The sequence below is a fragment of the Aotus nancymaae genome, unplaced genomic scaffold, assembly GCF_030222135.1.
Source record: "Aotus nancymaae isolate 86718 unplaced genomic scaffold, 86718_ANA_hifiasm-v0.15.2.pri h1tg000158l, whole genome shotgun sequence".
In the NCBI taxonomy this organism is placed as follows: Eukaryota; Metazoa; Chordata; class Mammalia; order Primates; family Aotidae; genus Aotus; species Aotus nancymaae.
Window position 1 is genome coordinate 370,631 of NW_026988573.1, and position 20,749 is coordinate 391,379.

Consider the following 20,749-nt stretch of genomic DNA (forward strand, 5'->3'; position numbering starts at 1 on the left):
TTTCATGCAACCCAGAGTGTTGGCAAACCCATCCCATCTTCCGGCTCTAGGAGCGAGCCCCTCCTTTTCTAGCAGAGCCCCCTAAAACAGCTCATGTGGTTTGGAGCAGGCGCCGGCTCTGCACGTGGTGTGGCTGAGTGAGGTTCTTTTTGTTGGGGTCTTGGTTTCTGCATTGTGTGTGTAAAGGGGTCTGATTAAATGAGGGCCCGCTATGCTGTGCCTGTGGGGAGGAGAATGTCTTTCCTTCTGCGTATCCTAGACTCATGGCTGAGGGCCCTATCACAAGAGACTGATGTGCAAGAGAAAAGTATTCAAATGTTTTTAGGTTTTGCATGGCACATGAACCTCCATATGGAAATGAAGGCCCAAAGAAATGGTTAAATGCATATATATATATATACACAATTTTTTTTTTTTTTGAGACGGAGTTTTGCTCTCGTTGCCCAGGCTGGAGTGCAGTGGCAATTCTCCTACCTCACCCTCCCAGGCAGCTGGGATTTCAGGCATGCGCCACCATGCCCGGCTAATTTTGCATTTTTAGTAGAGCCATGCATTTCACCATGTTGGCCAGTCTGGTCTTGAACTCCCGACGTCAGATGATCTGCCCACCTTGGCTTCCCAAAGTGCTGGGATTACAAGCATGAGCTACGGCGTCGGGCCAAACACATAATTTTTGTGCTAGGTTTGATGAAGAAGAGAATAGGATAGTTGTGGAGAAACAGAATTGGATGAATCGTGATTTCATGGTGATAAACTGGGGGAAAGTTGGCAAGGTCTGTTCAGATTTTCAGGATGTTCTTGACTTGTACGTTTGGGGCGGCACCTCTCAAATGAGGGTCTCGTAACCTGCTTGAGGGGAGAAGGTCAGGGGATGTGAAACAGACCATCCTAGTTCTGCCCTTTTTCAGGATGCCAAGGTGACACATTTGGAGGTATTGTGAATTCCATCACGTAGCGCATAGCAGGCACTCAGAAGACGCTTGTACCACCCTTGTAACGCTCCAAGATTCTCTGTTGCTGCTCTATTGCCCTACAAATGGCTACAAACCCACCAAACGCTGGGGGGCTATGGTCTGGGGTTGATAGACAACTTACTGGCCTTGCTTAGATGGTCAGTTTGCAAGGCCACCTCCCCACTGCCACAGACCTAGGCTTCCCCGGTCCCAGGCCCTATTTTTGAGGTCTCAGCAAAGCCAGCAGCTGACCCCAGCTTCACTGGATTCCACCCCTCCTATCGCTCACCTGGGCTGTTGAGTTGCCCCCACCTGTGTGCTCAGAGTCCACGTGGTTCCCAGGCTCTGCCCTCCGCAGCCCACTGGGGGAGCCTTTCAAAGCCCAAGTGGGATCATGTCACTACTCTGCCTTCCAGAGGCTTCTGAAGGAATCCAGAACAGAGCCTAGAGTCTACTGTGCTCTAGAGGCCCCCTGGTCTGGCTGCCTCTCCCACACAGGTCCCACTGTCCCTCACCCCACCTCCATGTTTCTCCAATGCACCCAGAATGCTCCTATCCCAGGAGACTCCTACCCCAGGGCCTTTGCACTTGCCGCTCCCTTCCAGGAAATCTCCTCCCAGACGTCCACCACCTGCATCCTCTCCTCGAATGTCACCTTACCAGGGGGCCTTCCCGAATCATCCCTAAAACACCATCTCCTCTCTGCCATCCTGCGACCTCTTACCTGGCTTCAGTTGTTGTTAAGCACTTCTCACCACCTGACATTTCGTTAGCTCCACGAGGACGAGGACCGTATTCAGTGATGTGTCCCCAGCCCCTAAAACAACATCTGGCAGGTGAATGCCCCATAGAAACTTGTTAATGAATGAATGAGTGAGTGCTGGTAAGAATGAATGAATGGTAAGAACCTCAGGCATGCACTCAGTAACTGAGCTGTTGAGTCATATCCTTGCTAGGCAGTGAGCCAGCCCCGTGGATCTGGACATCACAAAGATGCTCTCCCGCTCCATCCTGTGTCTGTTCACACCCCTCCTGCAGTGACACATCCTCTCTGGCTCCCTTAGGGACTAGCACCCTCTCCTGCCTCGCCCATCTCATCCAGTCCCCAAATGGGGTCCCTACTCTGCTCTAGCATAAAGGTGGGGCTGACCTGTGAAAGCCCCAGCGGATTTCTGGATTTGGATAAGGATCACAGCCATAGGCTAAGGAGGTGGCTGTCAGGCTTGACTCTGCTCTGAAATCCCCTGGGGAACACATTGACAATGCAGAGTCCAGCCCCCTTCCCCAGCCAATTCTGAAGTTGGAGGCCTTGAACCCTGCCTTAGTCTGCTCTGGTTGCTATAACAAATACCACTGGCTGGGTGGCTTAAACAATAGAAATTTATTTTCTCACAGTTTTGGAGGCTGGATGTCCAAGTCCAAGGTGCTCACGGGTTGGTTCCTCCTGGGGCCTCTCTTCCTGGCTTGTAGACGGGCGCCTCCTCGCCGCGTCCCCACGTGGTGGAGACAGCTCTGGTCTCTCATCCTCTTCGTATGAGGGCACCAGTCCTGTCGCATCAGGGCCCACCCTTAGGACTTCGTTTAGCTTTAATTACCTCCTCTGGCCCCGTCTCTAAATACAGGCACAGGGGAGGTTAGGGCTTCAACATATGACGTTTGGGTCAGTCCAGAACAGACCTTATGAGCTACGGGGCTCTCACTGTGGACTTGCTGGCACCTGGTAGTGGGCACAGGCATACAGGTCAGCAGCAGAGGGGCTTCCACTGTGTCTCTGAAATCCCACCTACAGAGAGACCGTGGTTGAGGGTGCCTGAGTCCCCCACGGAAGCTCTCATTCCTCCTGCATGAGCAGGCCATGGAGGACTGCTCTAAGAGGCAGTAACCCCTCGAATCATGCGTTTCTTCATTCAAACACTATGGAGTCCCTAGGACCCATTGGGGCTGCATTAGCCACGGAGGACAAATTCAAGGATGACTGAGACACTATCCATGCCCTTGCAGTGGCTGCACGCGGGAATCCATGTGTTCCAGAGACTGGAATGTTCTGGGTGTCCTGGAGTCCCAGTCTTCTGTGCTGTGGCCAGAGACAGGACCATGGAGGCAGGTGCTGTGAAATAGCCCTGGAGAAGGGCTGGGGCCAGAAGGAAAGTGACCCAGGATCTTGCCACAGCAAGAATCACAGCCCTCTGTCTCTGCTCCCCTTCAGCACAGGCTTCTCTAAGTAGCCGGGCGACCATCCCACCTTTGCCTTTCCCTGGCCTGCAGGTGATCCTTGGGAAGCTGTATGAGACCCGGAGCAGTCAGCTGAGGAAGTACAAGCCACCCGTGAAGCTGGACACCCTCTGGCACATGCCTCACTTCCAGAAGGTCAGTGTCACCTTCATCCATGTCCCTCCCTGCGCCGTGCTGGCTGCCACTCACCTTGCCAGGCCTTTACCTGCGGTCTCTAATTTCTGTGGGCTTCTCACCATCGATTAGCAATAGCAAGAGCTAATGTTTCTCAAGCACTTCCTAAGGCCTAAGGCCTGGAGCTGAGCCCGTGTGTATCATCTCAGTGACTCCACATTCACTGACGGGGCAGCTGCTGCTACCGGGCTGATTTGATGGACGGGAAACATGGTGGATGCCGTGGAGTGGCAGAGTTTTGAGCTGAACCCGGACTATCTGGGGGCAGAGGCTGCGTCGCTGTCCATCTAAGGCAGAGGCTGTCTTCCTGGGGCAGGAGCTGTCCATCTGGGGCAGAGGCTGTTCACCAGGGTTGGAGCCTGTCCACGTGGGGCAGGGGCTGTCTGGGCCAAATCTCCCTCCAGGGAAGGGGTAGTTGATGCATCGCATCCTGTGCTGGGAATTTTGGGGTGCAAGACAAATGCATGCGAACCAGCATGAACTTCCCACAAAGTGATGTCCCCAGGGAGAGAGGAGCAAAGGTCTACTACGGACTGGGGAAAGTGAGTGACATGTACCCAGACGGACCTAGATAAGGAGCCAGGGAATGGGCCACGTTCTGGCCTCAGAACTCAACCGGTGTTCACTCAGCCATGTAGCCCTGTAGCACCCAGACGGGGATTCATCTTCAGCAGCGTTTGGCAGGGAAAGAGCAATGGAAGAGCCGGGGACACCGTACGGAGAAAGGGAAATGGAAGATTTGGGAACAGTGGCTTCAGGATGCGACCGGGGGAGCCTCATGTGCCCAGCTCAGGCAGAGGGAGCCTTTCTAGGAGGCCGCAAGGCACTTGCCCGGCCCCGGGAAGACAGCTGCACAAAGCAATGTTCCCGGCCAGCCAGGCCTGGCTGCTGTGCCGCATTAAACTGCAATTTAAACAATGAAGGGGCCGGTGCCTTTCTGAGCCTAATGCACACGAACAGGCTGTAGAGCTTCACCGGAGAAACCTGCTCTGCCCCCCTTGATGCAGCCTCTCATGTCCTGCCCAAGTGGCCTCTGCCAGCATATGTCAGTGACCATGTGCCCCGGCGCCCATCAGCACGCCGCCTCCATGCACAGCAGACGTCAAGGGAGGAAAAGGGCTGAGCGCGTCTGGGAGGTGCAGGAGTCACCGCAGCTCCGCAGCTCCTCTCACGGCTCAGGCCCTCTCACAGCATAGCTCATCTCTAGCTTCTCTGCCTTTTCCAACCACGTTGCTCCGCGTCCCCTGCTCTCTCTCACACTCAGCAGATTCCATCCACAGCCTCCATCCTGGCTCTGGCTGTGGCCTTTCCTCCCTGCCTTTTTTTTTTTTTTTAAGGCAGTCTCACTCTGTTACCCAGGCTGGAATGCAGTGGTGCAATCACCTTCACTGCAGCCTCAACTTCCCGGGCTCAGGTGATCCTCCTGCCTCAGCCTCTCGAGTAGCTGGGACCACAGGCTCGCACAACCATGTCCAGCTAATTTTTGTATTTTTTGCAGAGATGAGGTTTCGCCATGTTGGACAGGCTGATCTCGAACTCCTGGGCTCAAGTGATCCTCCTGCCTGGGCCTCCCGAAGTGCTGGGATTACAGGTGTAAGTCACCATGCCCAGCCACCTCCCTGCTCTTTTCTGTCTGAGAATCCCTGCGGTCCATGGGGATGGTGCCTGAGGAGGGACCAGGACCCAGCGTTCCACCGGCATGGGCTGACCTCTGCAGCACTCTGCTTTAGGCCTCGACTCCCACCACACTTAGCCCCCTCCTCTCTGATTTACAGCCCAAGACTATGGACACGGGCAGCTCAGGTGGTCTCTCCCCAGCAGAGCAAGGAAAGGGCTCCGGGTAACAGTGCTGCACCTGTTCTGGGAGCACCCATCTCACTCACCTGTGTCCCACCGTGCCTGGCCCGGAGTAGGAGCTAAACACACATAGAATGAGTTTCCATTTTCAAGAGAGGGGATTTGACCACTCAAGGTCTGCCAGTCTTGAGACTGTCATTCTGAAATATGATTATGGACATAGCAAACCAGGAATGACGGGCTCCTGTTCGGTACAGGCGCCGTGTGAGGTCATGTGCGCATGTTACTTCATTTCATCCTCAGAACAAGCTCCTGACCGGATTTTGCAGATGAGAGGCAGAGGGGGAGCACCTTCCTTGCCCACAGAATGACCGGGCCTGGAACCCAGGTGTGTCTGATGGCAGGGCCCAAGCCGATACACGGGACCTATTGGGCCAGCAAAATAATGAGAAAGAAAGTCAAAATGCAAGTCACAGTATCTATTGAGGGCTTTTCCCCCTTTCTGAGGATATTCGCGGGATCCTGGGAGTTAAAGCTGCAGCTGTCACCCTATCCCATTGGCCAGAAACCTGGGCCAAGGGAAACGAGGGCTTGTGCAGCGTGCATCCTCGGATGCCGCCCTGTCCAACCCAGCAGAGACCCGGAGCCCCACAGGGTGCTGCTGTTATGGGTGCCACATGCAGTCCCCTCCTTGTCAGGAAGTAACATCAACAAAAACAAAAAGTATTTACTGAGCAGTTAGAATGCACCCGGGGCTCAGCCTGCCTCGTCGCAGAGATATCATGTCCCCATTCTACTGACGTGGAAACTGAGGCTCGGAGAGGTCAGAAGTGGAGTCTGGGTCCAATCTGGGGCTTCCCAGCCCCAGGGCCTCCTGAGGACCCCTTCCCTCACCTCCAGGCCCCACCCACAGGCCCCGATTCTCACCACCAAAGGGATCCTTTCTTCCCCTTCACGCCACTTAACTCTGCAATTAATTACCCGAGCAATGTTTTCATCTTGCTCAGTAAAATGTGAACCCCCCCAGAACCATGCCTATCCATTCCACACCTTGTCCCCAGAGCCCCGCAGGGTGCCTGGCATGGAGTGGGAGGTCAGTAAATATATCTGTGGAATGAATGAATGAGGAGATGAGAGACTGAACGGCCATTAAGTACAGCCCAGAATGACAGAATTGAATAGCCTGTTACAGACCGGATGAACCTCCCCTTTCTCCGCTTCCCAAACCAAGCACCCAAGCACCCAAGCACCCACCATCCCAGCAGCCACCAACCGGGCCTGGACTCAGAGGTCCGGGCGGGCGGCCAGGGCCACTCCCCGCCGAGGAGCTGCTGTCTGCGGTGTCTGTCTCGTGTGAAGCCCCGGGAGGGCCTTTGTCTGCGCCTGGCGTTGCCGCTGATCTGCCGCCCCCGCCCCAGCCCCATTATGAAGGGAAAAGCGCTTCCAAAAATGTTGAACCTGTCACAGTGATGGATAACCTAAATGGACTCCCCCCGCTCACGGACAGATGTCGACGCTGAACTCTGTCAGAAATAATTAAACACCTTTCACACGGAAAAGCAGCAGGCAGGGCGCGGCTGCCGCACCGACCCCGCCAGCCACGAGGGGGCTGCCCTGCCAGAGGGGCTGCCGAGACCCCCGCCCCGATGACTCGGGCCACTTACGGGGTCGAGAGAGGAGAAGGACCAAGGAGAGAAGAGGCCACGTCCCCCACCATGCGTTCCTTCCAGGCAGGGCGGTACAGAGATGCTTTCTTTCTAGTCTGTTCCACCAGCAACTGCCGCGGATGGCCGGGGCCCGGGGAGGACTCAGCCAGCAGCCACGAGGGGCCCTCCTGCCAGGACAGCTATGACTGGGCTCTCCGGGCCTCAGTTTCCTCATCTGAAAATGAGTGGGTAGGACTAGTTCTTTTTTTTTTTTCTCTTTGAGATGGAGTCTCGCCCTTTCACCAGGCTTGAGTGCAGTGGTACGTACGATTTTGGCTCACAGCAACCTCCGCCTCCCGGGTTCCTGCCTCAGCCTCCCAAGTAGCAGGGACTCCAGGTGCATGCCACCATGGCCAGCTAATTTTTTATGTGTATTTTTAGGAGAGACAGGGTTTCACCATGTTGACCAGGATGGTCTCCATCTCCTGACCTCGTGATCCACCCGCCTTGGGCTCCCAAGAGCTGGGATTACAGACGTGAGCCACCGCGCCCGGCCAGGGACTAGTTCTTGAGGGTCCCTTCCAATCCAAGATTCTGTGATTCCCAGTTCACTGGCCCAGGAGCCATGTGGGAGGGGATGGGGGCTCTTGGAGGTGCAGACTCCACACCCAGAGTGAACCAGCAGGGGGAACAGCTCAGATCCTTCCTCGGGTTCCCATTTTGGGGATGGAACATGGACTCATTGTCACCCATCCCCAAGTAGAGGAGTCGCTGGGCTGGGGCTGATGCCCCCCTGCCCTGGGGGGATAGGGACGCTCTCTTAACCTCTGGCCAGGTGTTCAGGGTCTGCAGCGCAGACAGCGAGGCCAGCAGGGAGCAGTGTGGTACATCTGTGGGCACACATGACTCGAGGGACAGCCAGACAGGGTGAAGTGGCGACCCCGTCACACCTACCTGTCAGGTGTCTTGACCTGTCCGAGACCTACTTCCTCTTCTGTAAAATGGGCTAACAAATGCTCCCCTGGCAGGGCTGCTGGGAGGATCCAGAGAGGACGTGTGTGAACCACGCTTGGCAGAACGCCTGGTGCATATCAACTGCCCGTAAGTGGCAGCTGCCATGAGGATGGTTGTGGAGTTCATTCATTCATTCATTCACCTACTCATTCACAAATCTTTTCCACATGCACCTTCATGCCAGGCCCTGTCCCTGCACTGACGCTATGCTGGCAAACAGGCCAGATTCGGGTGTGACAGCCGCCATGGGGCTGCTGGCCGCTGGCATGGGGTGACATGGACAGACAGACCGACACACAGGCAGCTGTGCAGAGCTGGACGCCTGGGCCGAGAAGTCTGGAAAAGCTCTGCCCTAGGTGTCCCCGGGTGTTCCCAGGGGCCCCATGTTCGTAGCCTGAAATGGTCCAGAGACACCAACCTTGCTTGAGAGGTGGAGGCCACTCCCATAACCACAGCCCCATTGAATGTGACCCTGTATGGGCTGGCTCACCCTGTTCCCATGCCTTCTGCAGAAGCCTCCTCAGAGCTCTCCAGGTGCCCCCACTTGCCCAAGCAGCCCTCCCCGGAGTCCTGGCTAACAGCGCTTCCTCTGGTTCTCAACCAGTCACCGTGCACGGCCACCTACGTGTTCGTTAGAAGGCCACGCCAAGCAGACGATATATTCTTCTGCCCAAAGACAGAGAGCAAGTGCCCCCAAAAGCTTGTGGCCGATGACAGTAGCTAAAGACTGGATGCCACTGGCAAAGAGACGGCTCACGTACGTGTCAGGAAATTTAGACAGTGAGATATTATGCAGCCCTGAAAACCATGGCTTTGATCTGTACTTACTGGCACTTTAATAACAGATGGTTGGGCAAGAGTCCGTGCCATGGGACCTGTCTGGATAGACGCACCCGAGCAACTCCGAGCGTCTGCACAAGGCACACAGACGTTCGGAAGGAGGGGCAGTGGTGATCTTTGCCAGGGTGAGGTTGAAGCTGACTTTACTTGCTCTGATGCTCTTTTCTGTATGGTTTGCATTTTTTTCAACAAGTAGATGTAGCTTTTCCAAAACCAGTAGGGCTTTTTTTTTTGAGATGGAGTTTCACTCTTGTTGCCCAGGCTGGAGTGCAATGGTGCGATCTTGGCTCACTGCAACCTCTGCCTCCTGGGTTCAATGATTCTCCTGCCTCAGCCTCCCGAGCAGCCGAGACTACAGGTGCACACCACCATGCCTGGCTAATCTTTGTATTGTTAGTAGAGACGGGGTTTCACCATGCTGGCTAGGATAGTCTCAAACTCCTGACCTCAGGTGAGCCACCTGCCTCGGCCTCCCAAAGTGCTGGGATTACAGGAGTTAGCCAACGCGCCTGGCCCAGTAAGGCTATTTTAAAAAAAAATGTTTTTAAAAGATGGAGAGCCTGCATTCTTCCCCAGGTGTTCTTCCCAGTGTTCAACCCCCTGCTTTGAGCTCAGTTCTTCCTGATGTCTCACCAAACGCTGGCATGCTGCTGGCCAAACCCGGCTTTGCATGCTCACCTTCCCTCAGGCATGAAGGTCAGTACTGTGCCCCAGCGGTGAAGCCTGCTGACTTCTGGAGCCTGGATCTTTGTTATAACAAGTCTATGTTGTAATTAGAGACCCAGTATCAATTTTAGAAGGAGGCTTGCCCAAGCACGGGTGGGGGGACTCTCCACGTCCCCCTCCCACCTCCTCCTCTCCCCCCACAGTCCTCGTCTCTCTGCACCGACAATACCCACCAACATTACATAGTCGTTCAGTCACTAAAGTATGAACAAATTGACTATATTTTCATTTGGCTTTTGGTTTCAGCCCCACTGCTTTAGAATAATGGCCCAAGCTATTAAGCTAACAGTTTGATTTACAAGCTCTTGTGCTCTGAACGCTGGGATCAGACTCCTCTGTTCGTGGAAGACTAACCCTGCCTCAGGTCTCCTGGGCCCTTGGCTCCCTAATAGAACAGGAGATGGAGGGAAAAAAATATATCTCAGCAGCCAACCAAGCAGTGACACCCAGAGATGCAGCTGATTAGTGAAAGCTGCTGAATCTAAGAAAAGGATTTTCTTTCCCACCCTTTAAGCTCTCTTACAAATCATAGCTGGCTGGGAAGTTAACTCTCTGATAAACCCCCCAAGCGGGCTCCTAGCCTGTCCACCTGCCGCCTCTGCCTCTCCACCAGGCTTGCCTGCTTAAAATGAGGATGGGCTGAATTCCACAAAGGTGTATCTGACCCCAGGAAGGACAGGTGTCAGATCTACTGCCCCTCCCAAGGGTCTCTGCACCAGTGATGTATTTTAAGAATCCTGTCACTTCCTTGCATCGGAATAAGAATCGTCCTATGTCACCGTGTAGGGCACCAAGTGCAGGAATGGAATGTGTCACACGCGGAAACAGGGCACTAGGAAGGATGATTCAGAAGCCCTGATGGGGTTGACACTTCCCCTCTAAATACAGACACCCCCCATTATACATGGATCAGTATGCAGACGAGCTGACTTGCTGCAGGGATGAAAGCAGGAGCTTGGCAGTGGCTCACGCCTGTAATCCCAGCACTTTGGGAGGCCAAGGTGGGAGGATCACCTGAGGTCAGAAGTTTGAGACCAGCCTGGTCAACACGGTGAAACCCTGTCTCTACTAAAAATGCAAAAATTAACCAGGCATGATGGCAGGCACCCGTAATCCCAGCTACTCAGGGGGCTGAGGCAGAAGAATCGCTTGAGCCTCGGAGGTGGAGATTGCAGTGAGCAGAGATTGTGCCACCGTACTCCAGCCTGGGTAACAGAGCAAGACTCTGTCTCAAAGGAAAAAAGAAGCAGGAGCTTACTTGGTTTTACATGATCTGGCACCTCAGAGGTATAGAATTCTTAGGCACCTGCTCTGGAGGTGACATTGCTGCTCGAATACTGACAAGTCACGAATAGCCAGAGCTGAAAGTCTGGGGCAGGGATGAGAGGAAAGGAGGGATGCGTGTATGTGGGGAGTGATGGGGAATAGTGGCCAGGTTCCTAGAGCGGCACTCAGAGTCTGGGGTGTCCATGGTGGGGCCTGGAGAGGACAGCAGTGAAGGGGTGACCGAAGTTGACACTTCCAACAGGACCAGTCCTGCAACCTGGGAACCCCCAGCCTGGCTGCCCCCTTCATCCTTCCCGCTCCAGAGGCTTTTCAGTCTAATCCAGAAGATTCTTCTCCCTGACTATATGCAAAAATATTTCACTTTTTTGTTGAAAATCAACCAGAATAATTGAGTGAGACAGCTGGTTTGGCATCAGTTACACCTTTCTCATTTCTAGAGATAGCAAGAGTCTCACGTTGAATTTTGGGAGATGATGGAATTTGGGGGTCCCCAATTTCTTCTTCAGACTTGTAGCTCATCCCCAGGAGAATAAATCTCCAGTGAGCTAGAGAGAATCCCACTGGCTTGGGAAGGAATTTGGGGAGGAGCATCTTCCTCAACGTCTCCCTTGAAGCTTTTTTGTTTTGTTTCTGAGACAGGGTCTCACTCTGTTGTCCAGGCTCAGGTGCAGTGGTACAGTCATGGCTCACTGCAGCCTCCACCTCCTAGTTTTAAGTGATCCTCCCACCCCAGCCTCCTAAGTACCTGGGACCATAGGCGTGCAGCTAATCTTTAAATTTTTTTTGTAGAGAGAGGGTCTCGCTATGTTGCCCAGGCTCCTTCTGGTTTCTGAGTGTCCCCACTTGTCAACCTCCACCCTCCAGCCCCTGTGAGGTCGGTGGTGTGGGGACTCAAAACCCACTGACTCGGGGCTACCAGACACGGGGCCGGCAGCAGGCTCTTGCCCATAAACAGCATGAAATGATTTCCTGAGTTCGTTCAAAAAAGGGTTCATTCAAATGGAATTCAGGCGAAAGTGCAGGTAAAATGGATCAAGACGCTGCAAACACAGCCTGACTTATTACCCTCGGAGAGGCAAAGTACACGGGCATCAGTGAACAGTGGAAAGTAAGACAGTAGGGAGGTTTTCTGAAAACCGACTCTGTCTTCTTCCCCTCCTCTCCTCAAAGAAGTCCTAGGAAATGATGCCTTAGGGTGGTGAAAAAAAATAAATGTGGGCAGTTTGACCAAAACCCAGTGGCCGGGAGAGTAGAGGGGAGAAGTTATCCTAAAGAGAGTTCCCAGACAGCGGCAGTGACATCAACAGCTCACACATCCTGAGTCCTTCTTGGGTGCCAGCCTGGGTGCTTTTTTTTTTTTTAACTGTATTTTATTTTATTTTTTTGAGACAGAGTCTCACTGTTGCCCAGGCTGGAGTGCAGTTTCACAATCTCGGCTCACTGCAACCTCCACCTCCCAGGTTCAAGCAATCTCCTGCCTCAGCCTCCCACGTAGCTGGGATTGCAGGCACGTGCCACCACGCCCTGCTAATTTTTGTATTTCCAGTAGAGATGGAGTTTTGCCATGTTGGCCAGGCTGGTCTCTATCTCCTGGCCTCAAGTGATCCGCCCACCTTGGCCTCCCAAAGTGCTGGGATTATGGGCATGAGCCACTGTGCCCAGCCCAAGCCTAGGTGCTTTTGTGAGTTATCCCATTTCACATCCGTACTCTGAATAACCCCACATGGTAGAGATGAGTCGCTCTGTCTCCGAGGCGAGGAGGCTAAGGCTCCGAAGCTTAAAGTCACGTGCCGAGGTTAATAGCTAGCATGTGGCCAAGTGGGGACTTGGGCTCTGTCTGGCTGCCTCCAAGCCTCAGACCCTGAAAGAGCCGATAAATACTAAAGACCTGCAACTGAGATCGGGGGCCAGTCGGGGGCTAAATGCAGGGCCTGGGAGGGAAAGTGCAGGGCGATCGGGGATGATGGATTTTATGGGTGTCCAGAGTGTCATGGCCGGGCCTGCTCTGGCTGATTTAAACCCTGGCAATAAACCAAACTTCCCACTGCCCCCAAAGCCTCTAGATCTTGATAAAACCTCGGGCATCTTTTAAATTGCAGTTTGGCCCCAAGGCTAAAAAGGAAATAGGCAGCTGATCCTGTGTTCAGGCTTGCTGTATTAAAAGTGGAAGACTGACGCCGAGCCCAGCAAGAGGGTTGTGTCTGCAGGCTGGACAGCCACGCAGAGCGGCTCCAGGCCCCAGCCTGCCTCGCGCCGGCCCTGGGTATGCATCTGTGAAGCGGGGACTGTAACAAAAAGGACCAGGTGCAATCATGCACGCGAAGCGCGTGGCACAAGCCTGGCCAGGGGAGGGTCATGGGGCAACAGAGCCTCTGGGAGGGACGATGCCCTGGAAGCTGCTCCTGTACATGAGTTATTCGCAAACTCGGCTGTGCCTTAGGGTCCTCTGAGGAGACCTTTAAAATGCAGAGTGTGGTGGCTCATGCCTGAAATCCCAGGACTTTGGGAGGCCAAGGTGGGAGGATCACTTGAGGTCAGGAGTTTGAGACCAGCCTGGTCAACATGGTGAAACCCCATCTCTAGCAAAAATACAAAAGTTAGCTGGGCAGGGTGGCGTGCTCCTGTACTCCCAGCTGCTCAGGAGGCTGAGGCAGGAGAATCACTTGAACCTGGGAGATCGAGGTTGCTGTGAGCCAAGATTGTGCCACTGTACTCCAGCCTGAGTGACAGAGCGAGACTCCATCTCAAAAAAAAAAAAAAAAAAAAATGCAGAGTCCAGGCCCCCCCAGGACTCTGATCTAGTGGGTCTGGGGTGGCCACCAAACCTGCATTTTCAGCAAGCCAGCTGCCCCAGCTTCCAGGATCAGTGTCAACTGCACTCTTACAGTTGTGTTCAAACACAGTTATGTGTTTACTGTGGCAGGTGGATGTGCTTTCCTATATCTGACATGAGGCGTGATGGGGCTTTCGAAGGGAAATGTGCAGTCAGAGACAGCCTCTGTCTGTTAAACAGCCCTAAGGGTTATAAACTCCTGTCTTAGCTCAGGCTGCTCTAACAAAATTCCGTAGACTGTGGAGTTTAAACAACAGATGTTTATTTCTCCTCGATCTGGAGGCGAGTCAAGGTCAGGGTGCCAGCATGATCAGGTTCTGGTGAGGGCCCTCTTCCTGGCTTATGGCCAAGGCACCTTCTCACCGAATTCTCACTTGATGAAGAGAGACAGGAAGCACACATTCTGTTGTCTCTTCTTATAAGGACACTAATCCCATCGTGGGGCCCCACCCTCATGACCCCAGTTAAACCTCATCACCTCCCCCAAAGCCCCATCTCCACTGGTATCACATATGCGGGGGATTCACATGTGAGGGTTGTTGCCAGAGCTTGGTGTCTCCTGCTTGTAATCCCAGCACTTCGCAAGGCTGAGGTGGGAAGATTATTTGAGGCCAGGAGTTCAAGACCAGCCTGGGCAACTTAATGAGACTCCATCTCTACAAACAAACAAACAAAACACCACGTGCAGATTTCGGGTGGACACATTCAGTCCACAGCAAGCTCTTTTTCAAGTGCAGTGGAAATCTGCCTTCTACCTTCCACCTCCTGGTGTGTTTCTCGCTTCTGGAGCCCCATGGAATCACCTTCTCTCCCTTCTACATGACAGCCCTGCAGATTCCCAGATACCATTTCTTCAGAGACAACCAGGGTCTCGATTGCACCCTAGGCAGAGTTCTGAATGTTGGAAGGGGGACCCCTCGTTGCGACAACAGTGGACCACCAGATGCCACGGTCTCCACCAGTCCGTGCTGCCTTCTCTACCTTTATCCACATTCGTGGAAGATCTGTCAAGTTGCACCGAATTTCCATATATTTCCAAATAAAATTGTGATGGAAGCTGTCTATCAGTGCCACTTGAATCACTTAATACAAGAATCTCTGAAAATTCCCTGCTGGAGGGCAATTTCAGGAAGAAGCTGTAGTCAGATCCGTGTACCACTGATAGCAATAACAGTACAAGCCACCATGTCTTGAATGCCTACTCTGTGTGCCAGGCACCATGCCAGGGGCCTGGCAATGACCCCATGGGATGGGTAGTATCACCCTTACTTTGCAGGTGAGAAACTGAGGCCTCTGGTCACACAGCTGGAAAGTGATAGGACCAAGATTGGAGCTCAGATCTGTGGAACTCAAAACCCTGTGTCCCTAATCATCAAATACACTGTTGTCCCTTCTATTATGGAAAAAACATGCTCGACATGATGCAATGTGCTCCATTTGGGCTCACGTGGCAGAAATTAAGCAAGAGTTAGAATCTGTTCAACCCAGGGGCCTGAGAGTCCTGGGAGTTGCTACACTTTTGTTCAGACTATCTGTGCTTTATGTAACCCTAATTTTGTATTTATTTATTTATTTATTTTGAGACAGGGTCTCACTCTGTCACCTAGGCTGGAGTGCAGTGGCACAATCGTGGCTCACCACAGCCATGACCTCCCAGGCTCAGGTGATCCTCCCACCTCAGCCTCCCAAGTAGTTGGGACTACAGGTGCATGCCACCACGCCCAGCTAATGTTTTTGTATGTTTTGTAGAGATGGGGTTTTACCATGTTGCTTAGGCTGGTCTTGAACTCCTGGGCCCAAGAGATCCACATGCCTTAGCCTCTTAAAGTGTTAGGATTACAGGAATGAGCCACTGTGCCCAGCCCTTAAATACCTTGTTTCACATTGCATGCACTCTACCAGATGCCTTCAAATAATTTGGAAAGAGACAGGGTACAAGGATTGAAGAAAATAAAACACTTCTTCCACTTAGAGTTTAAACTCAACAAAGCAGAGATCTTCAGGGTGCCTGAATCTTGGATGCATTCCTAAGGGCTCTGTGGCCTCATCTTCAGGCTCCTGACCCATTCATCCATCTATCCATCCACCCATCTATGCATGCACGCATCCACCCATCCATCATCCATCCACCCATTTATCCATCTGTCCATCCATCCATCCACCCACCCATTCATCCATTCATCCACCATCCATGCATCCATCCATCCATTTATCCATCCATCCCTCCATCCTCAGCCATCTGTCCATCTGTTTGTTCATCCAACCATCTGACCAAGATTTGCTGGGTGTCCACCTGGTGCCTCTAAAAGTAGAGTTACCCCAAGACCTTTGAAGGTCTCCTGTCTGCTGACATTTCCCTAGACCCATGCCCAGAATATGGCATTAACATCTTTGCTATTTAGCTGAGGACACTTAGCTCTAATAGTCCTATTTGTGACTTGTCAGGCTTAGCCTCGTCAACCACAGAAAGGTTCTGCTCCTTCTTAAAAATTACCAGAAAAAAAATCCTTCCTGGTCATTATTCCAATAAGATAAAAGGAGAATAACACCACCAAACTCCTCTGCAGAACACTCCACCGCCATGGGCTGAGGACACCAAACATCTGAGTGTGTCCCCAGATTCCCTGGCAGTAACGCAGGAGTTGTTCAACAGCCTATATTAATGAGCAGCAAAGTCCTGATGGGCACTGCATGGACGGCTCAGCAAAGGACTTAATTTGCAACCGAGCACAAAATCAAAGACTGTCAACCGAGGAACCATGTGGCTGGATAAGCACCTTGTGCTACCTGAGAAAGCACTGTCAGGTAAACTTCCAGAGAAAGTAATTAAGGAATCCCCATCGTCCAAATTCAGCAGTAAAATTTGGAGCTCTGGAATTTGATGCTCACCAGGGATCTGGTATCTCCTCCCAGCCCGATCCTTCATCAGAATGAGCAGCGGAGGTTCATGGAGGAATGAGCTGGCGCGCCTCCCCGCCCCTTCCCCAACACGCCCCCCAGCCCTGTGCGGTCCTGCGTGTGTTGTCTTGTCAGAGAAGCAGAAAGCAGCAAATGAGATCTCCACGTTGTGAGACGGGGGTGAGATTAATACGCAAACATAAAGACCTGAGATCTGGAAGTACCAATTAATATTTATCAAGCACCCACGGCGTACATGATACCGAATCAACATGAGAAACGTAGAGGCCTGGGCACCAGGCAGTCTCCACTCCACTCGCACTCGGGCTCTGCGCACAGATAGATGCTCCGTGTGCTTGGAGGCACCTGCCCCAGTGGGAGGACCTGCCAGGAGTTTAAGTTAATAGCCATACAGGTGCCCTCTTCCTACTGAGACAACGTAGGATTCTCAACCAGACATGGTCAGCACCCTGGCCTCCACGGGGGGAACCCTGCTGAGACACCACCCCAAATCTCTAGGGGCCGTCCCATTCACAAAGACACTTCAGCGGGGTCTCCGTCCACACAATCCCTTCCCTAACTTCTTCTTAACCCTCACGATAAAAATAAAAAAATAGTCCTCCTCCCCACTGAAGATCAGGCTCTGCTGTGACCTCCCGTGTGCTGCTATTTCTAAGTGGGGGTGGACAGGCTGCAGCAGGACCCCTCCAGAAGAAAGAGCTGAGCAACCTCCCATCAATGGAGGTTCTGGAAAGAAAAGGAGGACCCCCCCTCCAACGGCTCAGCTTGTCAGGGCCTTTGTTGACAAGCCCGTTGAAAGCAGCTTCACTGTCGCTGTGAAATTCCCTCCATCTCCCATTCACTCCTTTCTCAGACAGTTTTTGAAAGGCGAAAAGTCTGGAAAACACACACACTCTCCCACCCCACCCCCGAGCCCCATCACACAGAGGGAGAGGGGGCAGCAGCTTGGGGGAGCGGGGCTGATGAGCCCCTCACCTGGCCCCGCGGTGCACCGCCTCCAATTAAATCAAAATGGTTTGTTTTTAATGGTCTTTTACACTGACAAGTGGGCGATCATTTTGGGCCCACGAGCTGTCAGGGAACTGAGGCAAATCCTCCGTTGATAATGCCCAATGCTTCCAATTAGGAGCCGAGGCCGCTCCTGGCGCGCTAACGATTCCCCAGCCAGCCCCCAGGCCCCTTTGGCGCTGGCTGTTTCTTCTGCCTCCTCCGCCGCAAATTACTGACACAAAACGGAAGGCCCCGCGTCTCCTCCGCCACGCCAGGCCCGGGCCCTGTTGGGTTTAATGAGCCGATGGAAGTTTCGTGGCTCCGGCGCTAAATTCTTTTCTTGTTTGACAGCTGCTCGGCTAAGGCAAGTGTTGACCTTATAAAAGATTTAGTGTTTCTCATTATTTTCTGTCAAGCTTCACAAGTGATGGCTCTGCGGTTATCATTTGCATCCCGGGGTGTGCGTGTGCAGGGTGTGTGCTGGGTGCGTGTGTTGGACAGGGCTCCGAGGTGCGGACGGGAAACGGGAAGGGGTCCTTCTCTCTCCCCAAGTTGTACCTGGTCCCCGCACAGCAGCTGCCAGCCTGACGTTCTTCCTGGGCCCAGGTGTTTCAAAGAGAAGCTAAGATGCAAAGCCAAGGTGATGGACGCTTCCACGGCTTCCAGGCCTCCCGATGGAACCAGAGCCACCGCCGTGGGGGCACCGGAGGAAGCCCAGTGCACACTGGAGTCGATCAACTCTCAGAGCCTGCTGGACCCCGGCCCAGTCAGGCATGAGTGCTGCCTGGACAGCAGAGCAGTCCCAGCCAGACTCAAGGCTGAGGACAGTTTTAGGGTCACGCTCAAGATTTCATCAGGGATCTCATTCGTGCCTCACAGGCCCCCGTTAGGCAGTTTCCAAAGTGGCCGGTATTATTCTCCCCGAGCGGACTACGGGAACTTTGCTAGTCCTTACTTTGTTCTGGCACCCCATGCAAATCAGGGCCACTCGTAACTCACAAGGCTGCAGGGAGTCCATGTGGCACCTTCCCCAACCCCTGCTGGCCTCCTCATCTCTTTTCTTTCCATCTCTGCATCTTCCCGTCATTCCAACCTACCGGCGAGCTATCCCAGGCTCAGGCAACCTGAGGTTGCATAAAGAGTGTGAGAGGTGGCCAGGCACAGTGGCTCATGCCTGTAATCCTAAAACTTTGGGAGGCCGAGGCAGATGGATTGCTTGAGTTCAGAAGTTTGAGACCAGCCTGGGCAACACGGTGAAACCCCATCTCTACTAAAATACAAAAAAATTAGCCAGGCTTGGTTGCATGTGCCTGTAGTCCCAGCTACTCAGGAGGCTGAGGCAGGGAAATTGCTTGAACCTGAGAGGTAGAGGTTGCAGTGAGCCGAGATTGCACCACTGCACTCCAGCCTGGGCCACAGAGCGACACTCCATCTCCAAGAGAAAAAAAAAGCGAGAGAGTTAGGGCAGAGGAACCTGCAGCTGTCTCCTCCCCCAGTTCGAGTTTCTAAGTATCATTGTTACCATGGGAGACTCCATGTTGATCTTTTAGAATGAAAACGTGGCACTCTACCTCCCTCCTGTGCCCATGGCAGACCTTACGAATCAATCGTTGTCTGTGCCCATGGCAGACCTTACCAATCAATCATTGTGTACCTTTTTCACCTGCCTAGGTTCAGCCTTAGACTATTTTATAGCAGAGTGTGGCCGTCAGCTACCACCAGTCTATTAGCGCTAAGTGAAACGAAATGGTACTGCCATCCCTGTCTTAGAGAGGTCATTAAAATAAATTGCTAGGTATTCCTAACATTGCTTATCTTTTTGTGCTACATTAAGATGATATTTATAGAAAAGGAAAGAAAATATATAGCCCACTACATGAAAATAGATAAATTAGACTTCATCAAACTTTGAAAACTTTTGTGCTTCAAACAATACTATTGAGAAAGTGAAAAGACAACCTACAGAATGGGAGAAAATATTTGCAAATCACATGTCTGATAAGATACTTGTCACTGAATATATAAATTACTCTTCTAAGTCAGTAATAAAGGCCAGGTGCAGTGGCTAATGGCTGTAATCCCAGCACTTTGGGAGGCTGAGGTGGGTGGATCACAAGGACAAGAGATCAAGACCATCCTGGTCAACATGGTGAAACCCTGTCTCTACTAAAAATACAAAAATTAGCTGGGCATGGTGGTGCACACCTATAGTCCCAGCTACTTGGGAGGCTGAGGCGGGAGAATCGTTTGAACCCAGGAGGTGGAGGTTGCGGTGAGCTGAGATCGAGCCATTGCACTCCAGCCTGTGTGATAAATGCAAAACTCTGTCTCAAAAAAAAAAAAAAATCAGTAATAAAAAGATAAATAACTCAATTTAAAAATGGGCAAAGGGAAAAAATGGGCAAAAGATGGGAATAGACATTTCTCCAAAGGAGATAAACACATGAAAAGATGCTCAACAACATCATTAGCCATCATGGAAACACAAATCAAAATCACAATGAGATGGGACTTCACACCCACTAGGATGGCTGGAATAAAAATGACAGACAATAGCAAGTGTTGGCAAGGATAGGGAGAAACTGGAACATCCGTACGTGCTGGTGGGAATCAAAAATGGTGCAGCCAGTTTGGAAATGCTTTGGCAGTTCTCCAAAAGGTTAAACATAGAGTTTCCATCTCACCCAGAAATTCTGCTCTTAGGTATACACCCAGGAGAAATGAAAACACACATCCATACAGAAACTTGTACATGAATGTTCTAGCAGCATTACTCATAATAGTCAAAAATGGAAACAACCCAAGGGCCATTGAAGAATGAATGAGTAACAAAAATGTGGTCCGTCCCTACAAAGGAGTACTATTCCCTGGAAAGGAATGAAGCGGTGCTCCGTGCTGTAACGTGGATGAATCTTGAAAACATGGTGCTGAGTGAATGAAAGCAGCCAGTCACAAAAGACCACACATTGTATGATTCCATTTACATGAAGAGTCCAAAGTAGGGAAAGCCACCCCAGCAGAAAGTAGATTATGGTTGCCACATGCTAGGGAAGAGGAATAGGTGTGACTGCTGATGCCTGTGAGGTTTCTTTTGGGGGTGATGAAAATGTTCTACACTTAGAGTGTGGAGGTGGTTGTACAATCCTAAGAACATGCTAACATTGGCGAAGTTTATGGTATGTGAATTATATCTCAATAAAGCTGTTTCTAAAAAGAGTAACTTAAAGAAAATAGCCCAGTTGGATCCGATGAGTGATCGTCACCTAGATTCTGACTTTGGGGGCTGGAACAGGGTGATAATTGGCCACCGAGCTCTGGCCTCAGAGGAGGAGGGTCTG

The 20,749-nt window shown here is 52.2% G+C and overlaps 1 protein-coding gene across 2 annotated transcripts in view; it reads left to right on the top strand.

Annotated features, from left to right (window-relative positions):
* CFAP77 (cilia and flagella associated protein 77) overlaps positions 1–20,749 on the top strand; it is a 158,511-nt gene that overhangs the window by 126,113 nt on the left and 11,649 nt on the right. For both annotated transcript variants that reach the window (XM_064371729.1, XM_064371730.1), the window contains one exon: positions 3,219–3,320. In XM_064371729.1, the coding sequence (XP_064227799.1) occupies positions 3,219–3,320 (102 nt within the window). The remainder of the gene's footprint in view (positions 1–3,218; positions 3,321–20,749) is intronic.